Genomic DNA, 13,712 nt, shown 5'->3' on the forward strand with positions numbered 1-13,712 from the left:
CTATTCAACCAAACACTCACTTAACCATAGGGAGCCCACATCATCCTAACCGCACATCTTTTAATTTAATGGTAGAAAACTTAATAGCCCAAGTCATTGGCGCGATTTATAGTATTCCAGCATAGTTCTATATATATATGAAAACTTAATAGCCCAAGTCATTGGTGCGATTTATAGTATTCCAGCATAGTTCTATATATATATATATATATATATATATATATATAGAGCAGGGCTGCTGTGCTCTCAGGAGCACGGAGGTCTCCGTGCTCCTGAGCCGTTTTCGATGATGGAATTTTCGAATCGACGATCGGCTCCGTTAGACTTGATCTAGCGCATTTGAAGTTTCTAGAAAATAATTTTTGCGATTTTTCGATATCATTTACCTAGCAATCGAAGGATTCAAAACTCAAATCAAATTTTAACGGCTGAAAATAAAAATCCATAAAAAGTGGTGATATAGCACTAAATTTTCGATCAGAAATATAGATCTTGTTGTAGCTAGTATAAAGAATTTTCTATCAAAATTTCATCTGATTTGAATACTTCTACACCGTTAAACTTGAAAACGGCAGATATCAACCATTAAAAATTATAGATTTTGAATCCTTTCGATCACTAGGTAAATGATAACGAAAAATCGCAAAAATTATTTTCTAGAAACTTCAAATGCGCTAGATCAAGTCTAACGGAGCCGATCGTCGATTCGAAAATTCCATCATCGAAACGGCTCAGGAGCACGGAGGCCTCGTGCTCCTGAGAGCACAGCAGCCTGCTCTCTCTCTCTCTCTCTCTCTCTCTCTCTCTCTATATATATATATATATATATAATATATATATATATATATATATATAGAGCAGGACTGTTGTGCTCAGTGGAGCACAGAGGCCTCCGTGCTCCTGAGCCGTCTTCGATGATGGAATTTTCGAATCGACGATCGGCTCCGTTAGACTCGATCTAGCATATTTGAAGTTTCTAGAAAATAATTTTTGCGATTTTTTGATATCATTTACCTAGTGATCGAAAGGATTCAAAATTAATAATTTTTAATAGTTGATATTTGCCGTTTTCAAGTTTAACGGTGTAGAAGTATTCAAATCAGATGAAATTTTGATACAAAATCTTTATACTATCTACAACAAGATCAATATTTCTGATCGAAAATTTTAGTGCTATATCACCACTTTTTATAGGATTTTTATTTTCAGTCGTTAAAAATTATTGATTTTGAATCTTTTCGATTGCTACGTAAATGCTATCGAAAAATCACAAAAATTATTTTCTAGAAACTTCAAATACACTAGATCGAGTCTAACGAAACCGATCGTCGATTCGAAAATTCCATTATCGAAAACGGCTCAGGAGCACGGAGACCTCCGTACTCCTGAGAGCACAGCAGTCCTGCTATATATATATATATGAGTGTAATTAGTTCGCAGGTAATATAAGGTAAGATAAAATTTTAGAGGAGAGCTCCCTTACATGACTTATTGGGGAGCTCTCGATTTGATGTCATGAGTTAATTTTTTTTATTAAAAAATGCATTAGGTGTTTTTAATAAAAAATTTTTAAAAAAATATTAAATTTTTGAAAATAGAGACAAAACTATTATACGACGACGGGACGTTAATCGGGAAGCTCTCTCTATTGAAATATTCTCCTGTGTGGTATATATATTTCCGTCCCAACTTTCAAAGATTGATTCCGACCTAACTTAGGAAGTAAACACCGACCGTTCCTAGAGCAAGTGGCAAAAGGTTTAGTGGTTGAAATCCAAAACCCAAGTTCGAATCCTAATTGATTCATATTTTCAGCTAAATTTATTTCTAAATGAAATAAATGAAACCGGTAGCGTGCTACCTATCTCTCAAAAAATAAGAAAAAAATAAAATAAAATAAAACTCTTACCGGACTTCAAGTTTGTTGACAAAGCTTGAGGAATAAAGAACTTTAGCCATCCACACCGATCATTCGCTCTATCACGCTGGCGTAATATTTATTTTATTTTTGTCGAAGTGGACTTCTATCTACCCAACTTTTCGCATGTTTCCAGAAGAATGAGTGGATTGAAGAGAATTACTAGTCGCAAGAAACCAAAATGGGGAAAGCTTGTACGTAAATGCCTCTTAATTTGTTGATAAGAGCACGCTCCAAAAAATTCAATTCCCTTCTCCCTTGACAAGTAGCCTCAGGGCTTCTTTGGAAATTCCAAAATTTAATTTAGAGTATATTCTTTTTCCTAGATGCATGTATAGTGCTTGCCTAAAGGTATTTAGCATATGAGTCCATCTACTACGCTATCAATAGTATTAAATATTTGGTGCTATCAAATTTTTCATTGTTAGATCTATATTTTTAACCTTTTTATTCGTTAAATTATACTATTCAACTAACTACAACTCATGAACTCCAGATAGCTACTATCATCCTAACCACATATCTCTTTATCCAAGGGCTGAAAATCTAATAGTACCCAGCGCTTGGTACTATTTTTTCTTTTTTTTTTTGAGAGATAGGTAGCACGCTATCCACTTCGTCTATTTCATTTAGAAATAAACTTAGCCAGAAATGTGAATCAACTAGGATTCAAACTTCGGTCTCAGATACCAACCACCAAGCCCTTTGTCACCTGCTCTAGGGACGGTCAGTAGCGCTTGGTACTATTAATAATATTTATTGTAGCTTAGTTCTTAGTATATTTCTTTATGTATTTATCACATAGTACAAATATATATTTTTTTGTATAAAATTAAAATAAAATTAAATATTCTCATATTAATAAATAATATATATTATTATATATATAATGCTAAGTTATATGTATATAACTATATAAAATAATATGTACTATATATTTTATCTATAGATATGTTTAATTGTATATAATAATATTATTTATAATATATCCTCGTATTGAAACTAAATATTTAGTTATATTTATAACATATCATCATATATATTAATATATATCCTTAATAATACTATATACTATATTTTTCATTTATTCCTTATATGGACAAGTATATTATATATAAAAACCTAAATATCATATTTTGATAACTAATAGGTCAGACTTTCTGGTCGGGCTTGGGCCGGTTTTGGACATATTCAGATAGGTTCAAAGTTTTTTTGAACTTAAATTCTTAAGCCCGGCCCAAACCCAAAGTTGTAATTTTGACGCCCAAAGCCTGACCGGTATATAGCCCATTGAGTCGGGCCTTATTTAGGCCCGGGCCTAGTTCCACTGCTAGTTATATAGCAGTCACCCCTTAGGAAGTGACGCGTCACAGTTGCTATCAAGGCCAATTACAAGTCGAAAATGTGAGATGAGTCTCGAGTGAGGCAAGGTTATACGGTGGGGAGAGGGTTATACGGCTGACTTAGGGTTATACAGCGGGGAGAGGGTTATACAACGAGGGAAGCGAGGATCTAATACTAATGGATGTTGCGAGTAAAGCACGGCTTCCTTACAAGGTCGGTTAATGCTAGCGAGATGACTCTCTCATTGCTTGATACTTGTAATTTTGAGCTTGACGAGGACATCAGGGCTTAAAAGAGGAAAGAATATGAGATCTCAAGTAGTCTTATATATAAAATATAATAAGACTTGAAACTATTAGCATTTTAGGTAGTGACTAATCCCAAAAGGTTAAGAGAATTAAACGTGTTAGGGCTAAAATAGTGCTAGGATGAGTGATCCCTTGGGAACAGGGGCGTCACAGCTTCTCATTGAGTTACAACATTTATCTATATAAATATTAGGGCTCTAATTGGAAGTATAAGATGGATGAAAAATTAATAAATTTATGTGTATCAACAAACAAATAAATTAGTAATCTATAAAAAACTAATATAAAGAGTTAAGCTCTTATACTTTTAAAAGCACATGAGCTCAACGTGCTTATGACCTTTTATACATCGGATCACCTTTCGTGAACACTTACTAAGGGATCATGCACTCCTTTTGAGATGTATATATGTATAGTATTGCTCAATAAAATATAGACGGGTAGGTGCAACGTGAAAGGCATTACTACCAATAAAATATAGATGGGTAGGTGCAACGTGAAAGGCCTTACTACCAACCATGGATGCAGGTCATTTTCCCTCAAAAAAAAAGAAAAAGAAAAAGAAAAGAATGTGATCACTAATGAGTTTTTAATTGCTATACCACTGACCCAACTTTTCCGAAGACTATATTGATAGGCATACTGTAAGAAAAAGATTTGTTAGTTCATTCATACAAAGTAAATTAATTTCCAAACAAAGTATATGGATAGAAATAATATAAATATTTGTTTGTTAATTCATTCATACGAGACTAAATTAAGAAAAATGCTATATGTACGTACACTCAAAAGTGAAATATAAATATTACATTGATATATTTTAGGATTAATTTTTTCACACCAGCTTTTGCTAGCCCTTGGATATGCAAGTAACCAAAATAATATAAAATTTATCAACAGCTCAAAGAGTTTTAACAGCCCGAAACCCTATAGTCTCTTTCATATATATTAAAATAAATGCCCTTCTTAATGATTTTAAGAGAAAAAAAGCAGTAAACATAAATAAACGTAGAAGGCACAGAAACCTGTTGACTAGCTTTTGTATATGTATTTGGGTGATGAATGTGAAGGGGTGACGTTTTACATTGTCGCAAACCCATGAAGAACAACAGTTAAACTCTCCCATCTCCTGCCCTTCCTTGCTTCTTTTGGGTATATAGGAACTTCACTCTCATTTCTTTATACAGAAAATTTTATAGGGAGCGATTATTATGCGCTTCTTTCAATTTGTATATGTAGTTTTGAATTTGATATCTAGATTATTATGCGCTTACATATCAAAATACTCGCAGTGGACCATCTCGATCCTTGGTGATCCAAAACATGTCCCTAAGGGTACGTTTGGTTCGCATTATAAAAAATTACTAGAAATAAAAGATATCCGAGAATCTTATTCCTATTCATCCTATTACTAAGAATGTGGAATTCCTGTATTTGGTATGAAAGGGTATTGGGTAAAAGATTTCACTCTTTATTATTCTTCAGGATAAATATTTATATACATATGAGAGAATATTCTAGAGACTATTTTACAAGAAAACATATGGTGAATAATTATCAGCTTGAAATGTTTCCTTCTATATGATGATTCAATCAATTCCTTATAAATGGGGCTGATTTGAAAAACTTCTTTCTATAGCATTGCTGTCTTTATTTTCTGATTTTGAGGATGATTGAAATTTGTTTTCTTCTATAACTTTGTTTCCTTCTATACGCCCCCGCAAGATGGCGGATCCGTCAGATACGCCCATCTTGGACCGTAGAAGCTGAAACCGATTGGCAGAGAGTGGCTTGGTGAGCGCATCGGCTAGTTGATCAAACGATGATATATGAGAAACTTGAAGTGATCCTTTAGATATGTGATCGCGAACAAAATGATAATCTATAGCGATATGCTTCATACGAGAGTGGAACACTGGGTTGGCACAAAGATAAGTAGCGCCAATATTATCACAATATATAGTTGGCTGATTGGTGATCTTGATGCCAAGTTCATGAAAAAGGGATTGTATCCATATTATTTCAGCTGTCGTGGCAGCAACAGCCTTATATTCTGCTTCTGTTGATGACCGAGCTACGGAACGTTGCTTACGAGAGCACCAAGAGAGAGGATTATGGCCCAAAAATACCACATAGGCAGTAGTAGAGGTGTAATCATCATGATTACCAGCCCAATCAGCATCTGAATAGGCTCGTAGACATCACGAGTTCCCATGTGCAATTTTGTATTAAGGCATTGAACTCAGCGGACATTGCCTCTCGCTATTTCGGATCTTTCATAGCCTGAGAGATAGTTGTGGGTTCAAGAGAAGGTGGTAATGGATGTGTGGTCGTGGCAAAGACTTGTTTTGGTTTATAAATGTTGTTTTGTGATCGTGTAACCATACGATGGGTCCGTTGTGACGATGGAGGTTGAGAGTTAGGAGTATCTATAGGATTAGAGGAGAGTTGTAAGGAGTCATTTGTGGGGGAAGGTGCAGGGTTTAAAGAATGATCATGTTGGTTGGGAGAAGTATGCTCTGTTGGTGGAGCAAGTGTAGAATCAGAGTTGGTAGCTAATGGTGAAGGGTTTGAGCTTGGGGGATTGCTCTCAACAGTTAAGGTCGCATGTGGTGCTAAGTGCATTGGTTGCATATTGGAGTGGCATGACGACTTAGGTTTGGAGTTTGTGGAGCAGGGCACGAAATTTGAAGGTGAAGCTGTTGAAAAAATAGAAACAGCAGGAAATTGAGATTCATCAAATACTACATGCCTTGAAATAAATACTTTATTAGTTGTTGGGTCAAAACATTTGTAGGCACTTTGCGTAAGAGAGTAGCCAATAAAAATGCATGGACGAGATCGTGAATCAAGTTTGTGTTTGGAGTAAGGGCGAAGCCAAGGATAGCATAAGCATCCAAAGACCTTAAGCTTAGAGTAATTAGGAGGTGAACCGAATAATTTTCAAAAGGAGATTTGAAGTCTAGAGTAGGAAGGCGATTAATTAGATAAGTAGCCGCAGAAAACGCATGTGACCAAAATGTAGAGGGCAGGGATGCTTGATGTAAGAGGGTGAGACCTGTCTCGACAATATGACGATGGCGACGTTCAGAAATGCCATTGTGTTCAGGTGTGTGAGGTGGGGTAGTAAAATGAGAAATACCAAAATTAGAGAGAAATGATTTTAGCTTTAGATATTCTCCCCCACCATCAGAGTAAAGTGAGATGATATGAGTGTTAAAGAAATTTTCAACAAGTGCTTTGAAGTTAGAAAATATATTGAAAACATCTGATTTTTGTCGCATAGGGTAGAACCAAATATATTTAGTAAAATGATCAATGAAAATGACATAATATGAAAAACCATCAATAGAGGCAGTTGGTGCAGGCCCCCAAACATCAGTGAAGATAAGTTCAAGGGGTTTGCTACTTGTAAGACTAGATAAAGAGAAAGGAAGTTTATGACTTTTATTGCAATGGCAAGATTCACAATTCTCGATAGAATTAGATCTTGACGTACAAGGAAGAGAAAATTGCTTGATGACATAATGAAGAACACGTGAAGAAGGATGCCCAAGTCGTCTATGCCACTCATTCATAGAAGTTTTGATGCTTGTAAATGCAACCGGCGAAGCACTAGTTGTTTGAGAGAATCGGTAGATGTCATTGTCACTAGGGCCGTGCATGAGAGGCGCCCCCGAGCTTAGATCCTTTACCACAAAATGAGAGGGAAAAAATTCAACAGAGACTTTATTAGTTTTGCAAAATTTTGAAACAGAGATAAGATTTTCTTTTATAGAAGGAACGAAAAGAACATTAGATAAATGAAAAGAATTAGAATGTGATGATAGAAGAGAAGAACCCGTATGTGTAATCGGCAAACCTGACCCATCACCCACTACTATCTCGTCTGGACCATGATACTCCGAGTGAAGTGAGAGGTTCTGCATATTATTAGTTACATGATGCGTTGCAGCCGAGTCCATCAATCAATCTTGAGCAGCAAGTCGGTTGGATGATGTAAAGTTGACCATGGGTTCAGAAGGTGGATGCAGTTTGTAACACTTCTTTGCCGTATGTCCTGGACGATCACAATATTGACATGTAACATTGGTAGACAGTTGGTCGGTGCCTCGTCGTCGCTGCGTATGGGATGGAGGAGATTCAGCTTTTCGATAGAAGTTGGGTGGCCGAGAGGGTCCGTGTTGATTGTTGTTGCGTTGACCATCGTTGGATCTTGGATTTTGTCGATTATAGTTGCGGCCGAGAGAATTGGTACCTTGGCCATTGGATCGTCTAGTGAAATTTGCTGTGAGGACTGTTGCATCATGTGACATTTCTTCTTTCTTCAAAAAATTTTCATAGTCTATTAGTTTATCATACAGTTCTTCAAAAGTAATTGGATTCTCTGGTGCTTTCATAGCAGCTGAGATTTCTTTAAATTCTGGACCTAGTCCGTTAAGTGTATAAATGACAAGATCAATATCATCAAGTGGAGAATCCACTATAGCTAGCTCATCAGCTGTTGTCTTGATAAGTTGAAGATATTCAGAGACAGATTTTGTACCTCGCGAGAGAGAAGAGAGACGATCTTTAAGAGACATGACTCGAGAGCGAGACTTGTTGGCATATAGATGAGCAAGCTTTTGCCATGCCTCACGCGACGTCTTGGCAGAGGCAATGAAGGACATGATATTCTCTGATGTTGATGCTATTATAGCATGCAACAGTAGTTGATCTTGACGCACCCAAAGAGCAAAATCTGGATTTGGTGTGGGCTTCCCGTCATTCATAATTGTTGAGGGTGGACACGATTTGCTGCCATCAACAAATCCCATCAGATCGTAGCCGAAGAGGAGTGCATTAAATTGTGCGCGCCATGACGGATAATTCAAATGGGTTAATTTAAGAGGCAATTGAGCTGTTGCATTGATAGAGATAAGATCAGTGCTTGTATTTTGTGGTGAAGAGGTGGAGGCTATGTGAGGAGGACTGTTATTTGCAGGTTTCTCTTTTTCCATAGCAGAATATGTTGCCAGTTAGGCTTGTGGCTCTGATACCATATGAAAGGGTATTGGGTAAAAGATTTCACTCTTTATTATTCTTCAGGATAAATATTTATATACATATGAGAGAATATTCTAGAGACTATTTTACAAGAAAACATATGGTAAATAATTATCAGCTTGAAATGTTTCCTTCTATATGATGATTCAATCAATTCCTTATAAATGGGGCTGATTTGAAAAACTTCTTTCTATAGCATTGCTGTCTTTATTTTCTGATTTTGAGGATGCTTGAAATTTGTTTTCTTCTATAACTTTGTTTCCTTCTATATTTGGTTCGCAGGATAATATTAATTAGTCATGTTATTTAATATTACAAGAAATATACAATTAATTAATTTATTTATTTAATTAATTTAGATAATGTTACTAAAAATTTCAATATCTATTTAGAAAAAAGGGAGAGAGAGAGTATAAGTCAGAGAGAGAGTGCATAATTAAAAAAATAGAAAGAAAAATATAGTCGAAATTAGAGGGAGTGAAAGAGTTGAAATTTTAGATAGAGAAAGAGAAAGAAACCTTAGTTTAGAGAGAGAAAAAAAGTTGAATTTTAGAGAGAAAAATAAGTTTAGAGAGAGATATAAGGTTAGAGTGTAAAAAAAAATAATATCAATTAGCCGGCGGGAAGGAAGAAAGAAAGAGATTAGACATATTATGATTACTCCAATCCATTAATATGAGGATACCCACCCTCTCTCAAGGGAATGAGATTAATACGTTGGGGTGAATCTTATTTCCAAGTGAATCCAATATTACCAACTAGATTACTTAGTGCGTTTAGCCAAACACTGTCATATTTCTTTTATTCCTATTGAATTACTAGAAATCTTTAAAAGATAGCGCGAACCAAACACACTCTAAAAGGAAAGAAAAAAGATCTCGACCTCCCAATGGATGTTTTATCCTTTGTGATGTAATTATTGCCCAAGCAGTTCTCTTTCTTTAATTAGGTCCCAGCTAATAATCTATGCCGACTGAATCCCAAATCAATTATATAACAACTCTATATAATATAATAGCTGTTATTAGTCTCTCACTGCTTTACTTACCGGCCTTCCGTGGACACGAGCATGAAGGAAATATGGAGGCTACTGTTCGTACTCTTTCTTGGACAGCTGATTTCTCTATTCCTTGCAGCATCTATTTTCACCTCTTCTTTGATAGCAAATCTTGGTAATTACCAATTACCACCGCTTCATTCTTATCCTTTATTAAAGTACTCCCTCCACCACTCTAATAAGGATTCTAAAGATCTAAACATATAATAACATAGATCGATATTAATTGTTGTTAATTTGTCATCTGATGAAGGTGCTGATGCTCCTCTAGCTCAATCTTTCTTCACATACCTCTCTCTTACACTCGTCTACGGATCTATCCTCCTTTATCGGCGGCAGAAGCTACGAGTATATATATATATGTGCACTTCTTTTCCAACGGATTGTCCTTTCCCGTATCTAATTAAGCACGGGTTCAATTGCAGGTTCCTTGGTATTGGTACACTGGCCTGGCGATTGTTGACGTACAGGGAAACTTCCTTGGTAAATATGTTCACCTGTAATTTTCTCGATCGTACATCTTATTAGCTGTCAGAAAATCATAACATTTCTGATTGGTTGTTAGTTTCTCGCTTAATTACCACGGTTTTCTTCTTCCAAGCAATTCATTTATTAGTGAAAGCTTGTTTTGGGTTGCAGAAATCAATGAACCTTCTTCCTATGCACGATAAAAGCAATTTGAGATCGCATCGTGTCTCTTTTTCCATATATATATATATATATTTTTTTTCTGCCTTATCTAGTAATAAAATAATTAATTAATACTCACGACGTGATTATGCGTGCAGTTGTTAAGGCGTACCAGTATTCATCAATCACCAGCGTGGCGTTGCTAGATTGTTGGACTATACCGTGGGTCATAATCCTGACCTGGATAGCAATGGGGACGAGGTATTCCCTGGGGCAGTTTTTGGGTGCTGGCACTTGCGTGGCGGGCCTTGTTTTANCTCTCTCTCTCTGTCTGCTCTCTGTGGGTCCCGCCGAAGGCCCCCGCCAAACGCGGGGAGGCCCCCCTGGTGCTCGGCGGGCGCACATGGTAGCTCTCTCTCTCTCTCTCCTTCTACTCTGCTCTCTCTCTCTCCCTCTGTTCTCTCTCTCTCCCCCTCTCTCTGTACGCTCTCTCTCTCTCTCCTCCCTCTGTTCTCTCTCTCCCTCTCTCTCTCGCGCGAGGCACCCGCAAAACGCGGGGAGCCCGCTGCAGGGCGGGGGTTCGCTGCGGAGGCGACGCGTGGCGGGTTGAGGGTTCGCCTTTTATTAGTTACTGTTCGTACTCTTTCTTGGACAACTGATTTCTCTATTCCTTGCAGCATCTAGTTTCACCTCTTCTTTGATAGCAAATCTTGGTAATTACCAATTACCACCACTTCATTCTTATCCTTTATTAAAGTACTCCCTCCACCACTCTAATAAGGAATCTAAAGATCTAAACATATAATAACATAGATATTAATTGTTCGTCATCTGATGAAGGTGCTGACGCTCCTCTAGCTCAATCTTTCTTCACATACCTCTCTCTCACACTCGTCTACGGATCTATCCTCCTTTATCGGCGGCAGAAGCTACGAGTATATATATATATATATATATATATATATATATATGTGCACTTCTTTTCCAACGGATTGTCTTTTCCCGTATCTAAGCACGGGTTCAATTGCATGCAGGTTCCTTGGTATTGGTACACTGGCCTGGCGATTGTTGACGTACAGGGAAACTTCCTTGGTAAATATGTTCACCTGTAATTTTCTCGATCGTACATCTTATTAGCTGTCATAAAATCATAACATTTCTGATCGGTTGTTAGTTTCTCGCTTAATTACCACGGTTTTCTTCTTCTAAGCAATTCATTTATTAGTGAAAGCTTGTTTTGGGTTGCAGAAATCAATGAACCTTCTTCCTATGCACGATAAAAGCAATTTGAGAACGCATCGTGTCTCTTTTTCCATATATTTTTTTCTGCCTTATCTAGTAATAAAATAATTAATTAATACTCACGACGTGATTATGCGTGCAGTTGTTAAGGCGTACCAGTATTCATCAATCACCAGCGTGGCGTTGCTAGATTGTTGGACTATACCGTGGGTCATAATCCTGACCTGGATAGCAATGGGGACGAGGTATTCCCTGGGGCAGTTTCTGGGTGCTGGCACTTGCGTGGCGGGCCTTGCTTTAGTGCTCTTCTCAGATGCAGGGGCCTCTGGAGAAGGTAATCCTTCGACCTACATCAGAATTCTAAGTCTTACGAACAAGTTTCCACCGGTGATTAGAAGACTTGAGAGGGCTAATTAAGAATAGCTTTAGGATAGTAGATGGATAAGATTATTATCCACTTTATTTAGAAATAGGACGTTGGATTTGCGCTTTTCTTTTCTTTTCTTTTCTTTTCATTTTCCCCATGCGTCTAGTGTAGATGGTTACATCAAACATATATCATGATATTTACCGAAAGCAAACACGATTGTTCTTTGAGCAAATTTGTAAACCTTTCCTTTTTGAGGCATCATTAATAACTTGATAAAGAGCCTATTTAGCATGGCCATAGCCATAGGTACTGATTAAGTAGTTTTGTATCAGAAAACACTAACAAGTTTTGTCACCACGACTTTCCAAAACCATTCTTTCTCATGACGAATATTTTCTAATTAACAACTGTCCGCTACAGCAAAAGCAAAAATTTTATGGGGCATAAAAATTCAAGTTAGCTTCTTATCTCAACAAAAAGCTCTAGGCATATATTGCTTCTCAAAGTAGCGAAGTCATCCCGGAATCTTGACCGAATAAGAAGAAGTTACAATGGCAGAATGCACGCAGAAATTTTTTATTTTTTTTAAAAGAAAAGTGACAAATTGAGATGTCCATGCAGGTGGAAAGAAACCTCTGCTCGGTGATACACTCGTTATTGCAGGGACGTTATGTTATGCATTCAGCAATGTTGGAGAGGTAAATAGAACCCCTGAAATATGCTACAATTTGTTCGATTTCCATGGGAACTAATATTTAGCATTTGATGTATTATCCATTTCAATGTTAAAACCCTTCTTTTACTGATTATGCAGGAATTCTGCGTAAAAAAGAAAGATCGAGTTGAAGTCATCGCAATGCTTGGGGTTTTTGGGCTGTTGGTCTGCGCAACTGAGATGTATCCCTCGAGTAATTTCAAATGATTTCTATGCTTGCTTATACCAGTTGTTCTTAGTACTCATATAAGTTTAATTTAATCTTTCTTTTCTTTTCTTCTTCTTTTTGTAGATTTACTGTTTCGTGCTATAAATATCGTGGGAAGTAGTATATTTGTTTATGAATTCGATAGTTGAGTAATAACTCCATTAACTCACTTAGAGCTATTTTTGAGAGAAAAAATCTCCAAGAGGTGAAGTGGTCGCCCACGATGGTACGTGTTTCTCTGATATCTCTCCTTAATTTGCACATCCTCTTCTTCTCTCTTCTTTCTTTTATTCTTTATTTTTTCCTTTCGAAAGGCTATATATAATATATAAGGATTAGTCCTTGTGTTTAAGTTATAGTAATATAATTGAGAGTTAGAGAAAGTTAGATGTAAAATACAAAGCAGGGACCGGAAGAGATTAAATCGAAAAAGGGTTCCCTCTACAGACTCGATCCATTCCAGCAAAATTAGATACCGGATGTAGTAAATACTCGGTAGTCCTGCAACTCTTTTTAGGTCGAACAACATAACCTCGAATTCTCATTGCTAAGCAGTCAATGATGCCCATGGAAATTCTCTAGCTGCAGGCCATCTCATTTGCACAAGCTCACCTCAACAATCTGTTGTTTCTCTCAAAAGGCAATTATTTTGGAAGATAGACATTATCAGAAAACACATTCTATATATAGTTGTACATTTTTATTGAACTAAAGAAGGCATAATGTTGTGGAAACAAAGCAAATATCAGCTCGTGAAATTTCTTGAGATTCCATTCCCGGCATAACTTGTAAGATTCTAATTCCGGCTTAAAACATTTTTGTCATCTTTATTAGATCAGCAAAGGTTTTTTTTTTTTTTTTTTTTTTTTTTTTT

General features: G+C 36.6%; 2 protein-coding genes across 2 annotated transcripts in view; one reads left to right on the forward strand and one right to left on the reverse strand.

Moving 5' to 3' along the window:
* LOC109710684 lies at window positions 7,539–8,570 on the reverse strand. Its single transcript, XM_020233418.1, has 2 exons — window positions 7,829–8,570; window positions 7,539–7,630 (listed from the first exon to the last, which is right to left on the reverse strand). Exons 1-2 carry the CDS (start codon window positions 8,568–8,570, stop codon window positions 7,539–7,541), a joined length of 834 nt encoding a protein of 277 aa, XP_020089007.1.
* LOC109710685 (solute carrier family 35 member F2-like) overlaps window positions 9,557–13,712 on the forward strand; it is a 12,186-nt gene continuing 8,030 nt past the window's right edge. The window contains exons 1-11 of the mRNA XM_020233419.1: window positions 9,557–9,788; window positions 9,927–10,021; window positions 10,099–10,156; window positions 10,462–10,613; window positions 10,932–11,016; window positions 11,144–11,238; window positions 11,338–11,395; window positions 11,688–11,879; window positions 12,537–12,613; window positions 12,730–12,812; window positions 13,013–13,064. Coding sequence (XP_020089008.1) covers window positions 9,686–9,788; window positions 9,927–10,021; window positions 10,099–10,156; window positions 10,462–10,613; window positions 10,932–11,016; window positions 11,144–11,238; window positions 11,338–11,395; window positions 11,688–11,879; window positions 12,537–12,613; window positions 12,730–12,812; window positions 13,013–13,064 — 1,050 coding nt within the window. The 5' untranslated portion in view covers window positions 9,557–9,685. The remainder of the gene's footprint in view (window positions 9,789–9,926; window positions 10,022–10,098; window positions 10,157–10,461; window positions 10,614–10,931; window positions 11,017–11,143; window positions 11,239–11,337; window positions 11,396–11,687; window positions 11,880–12,536; window positions 12,614–12,729; window positions 12,813–13,012; window positions 13,065–13,712) is intronic.

Source organism: Ananas comosus, linkage group 5, assembly GCF_001540865.1.
Source record: "Ananas comosus cultivar F153 linkage group 5, ASM154086v1, whole genome shotgun sequence".
Lineage (NCBI taxonomy): Eukaryota > Viridiplantae > Streptophyta > Magnoliopsida > Poales > Bromeliaceae > Ananas > Ananas comosus.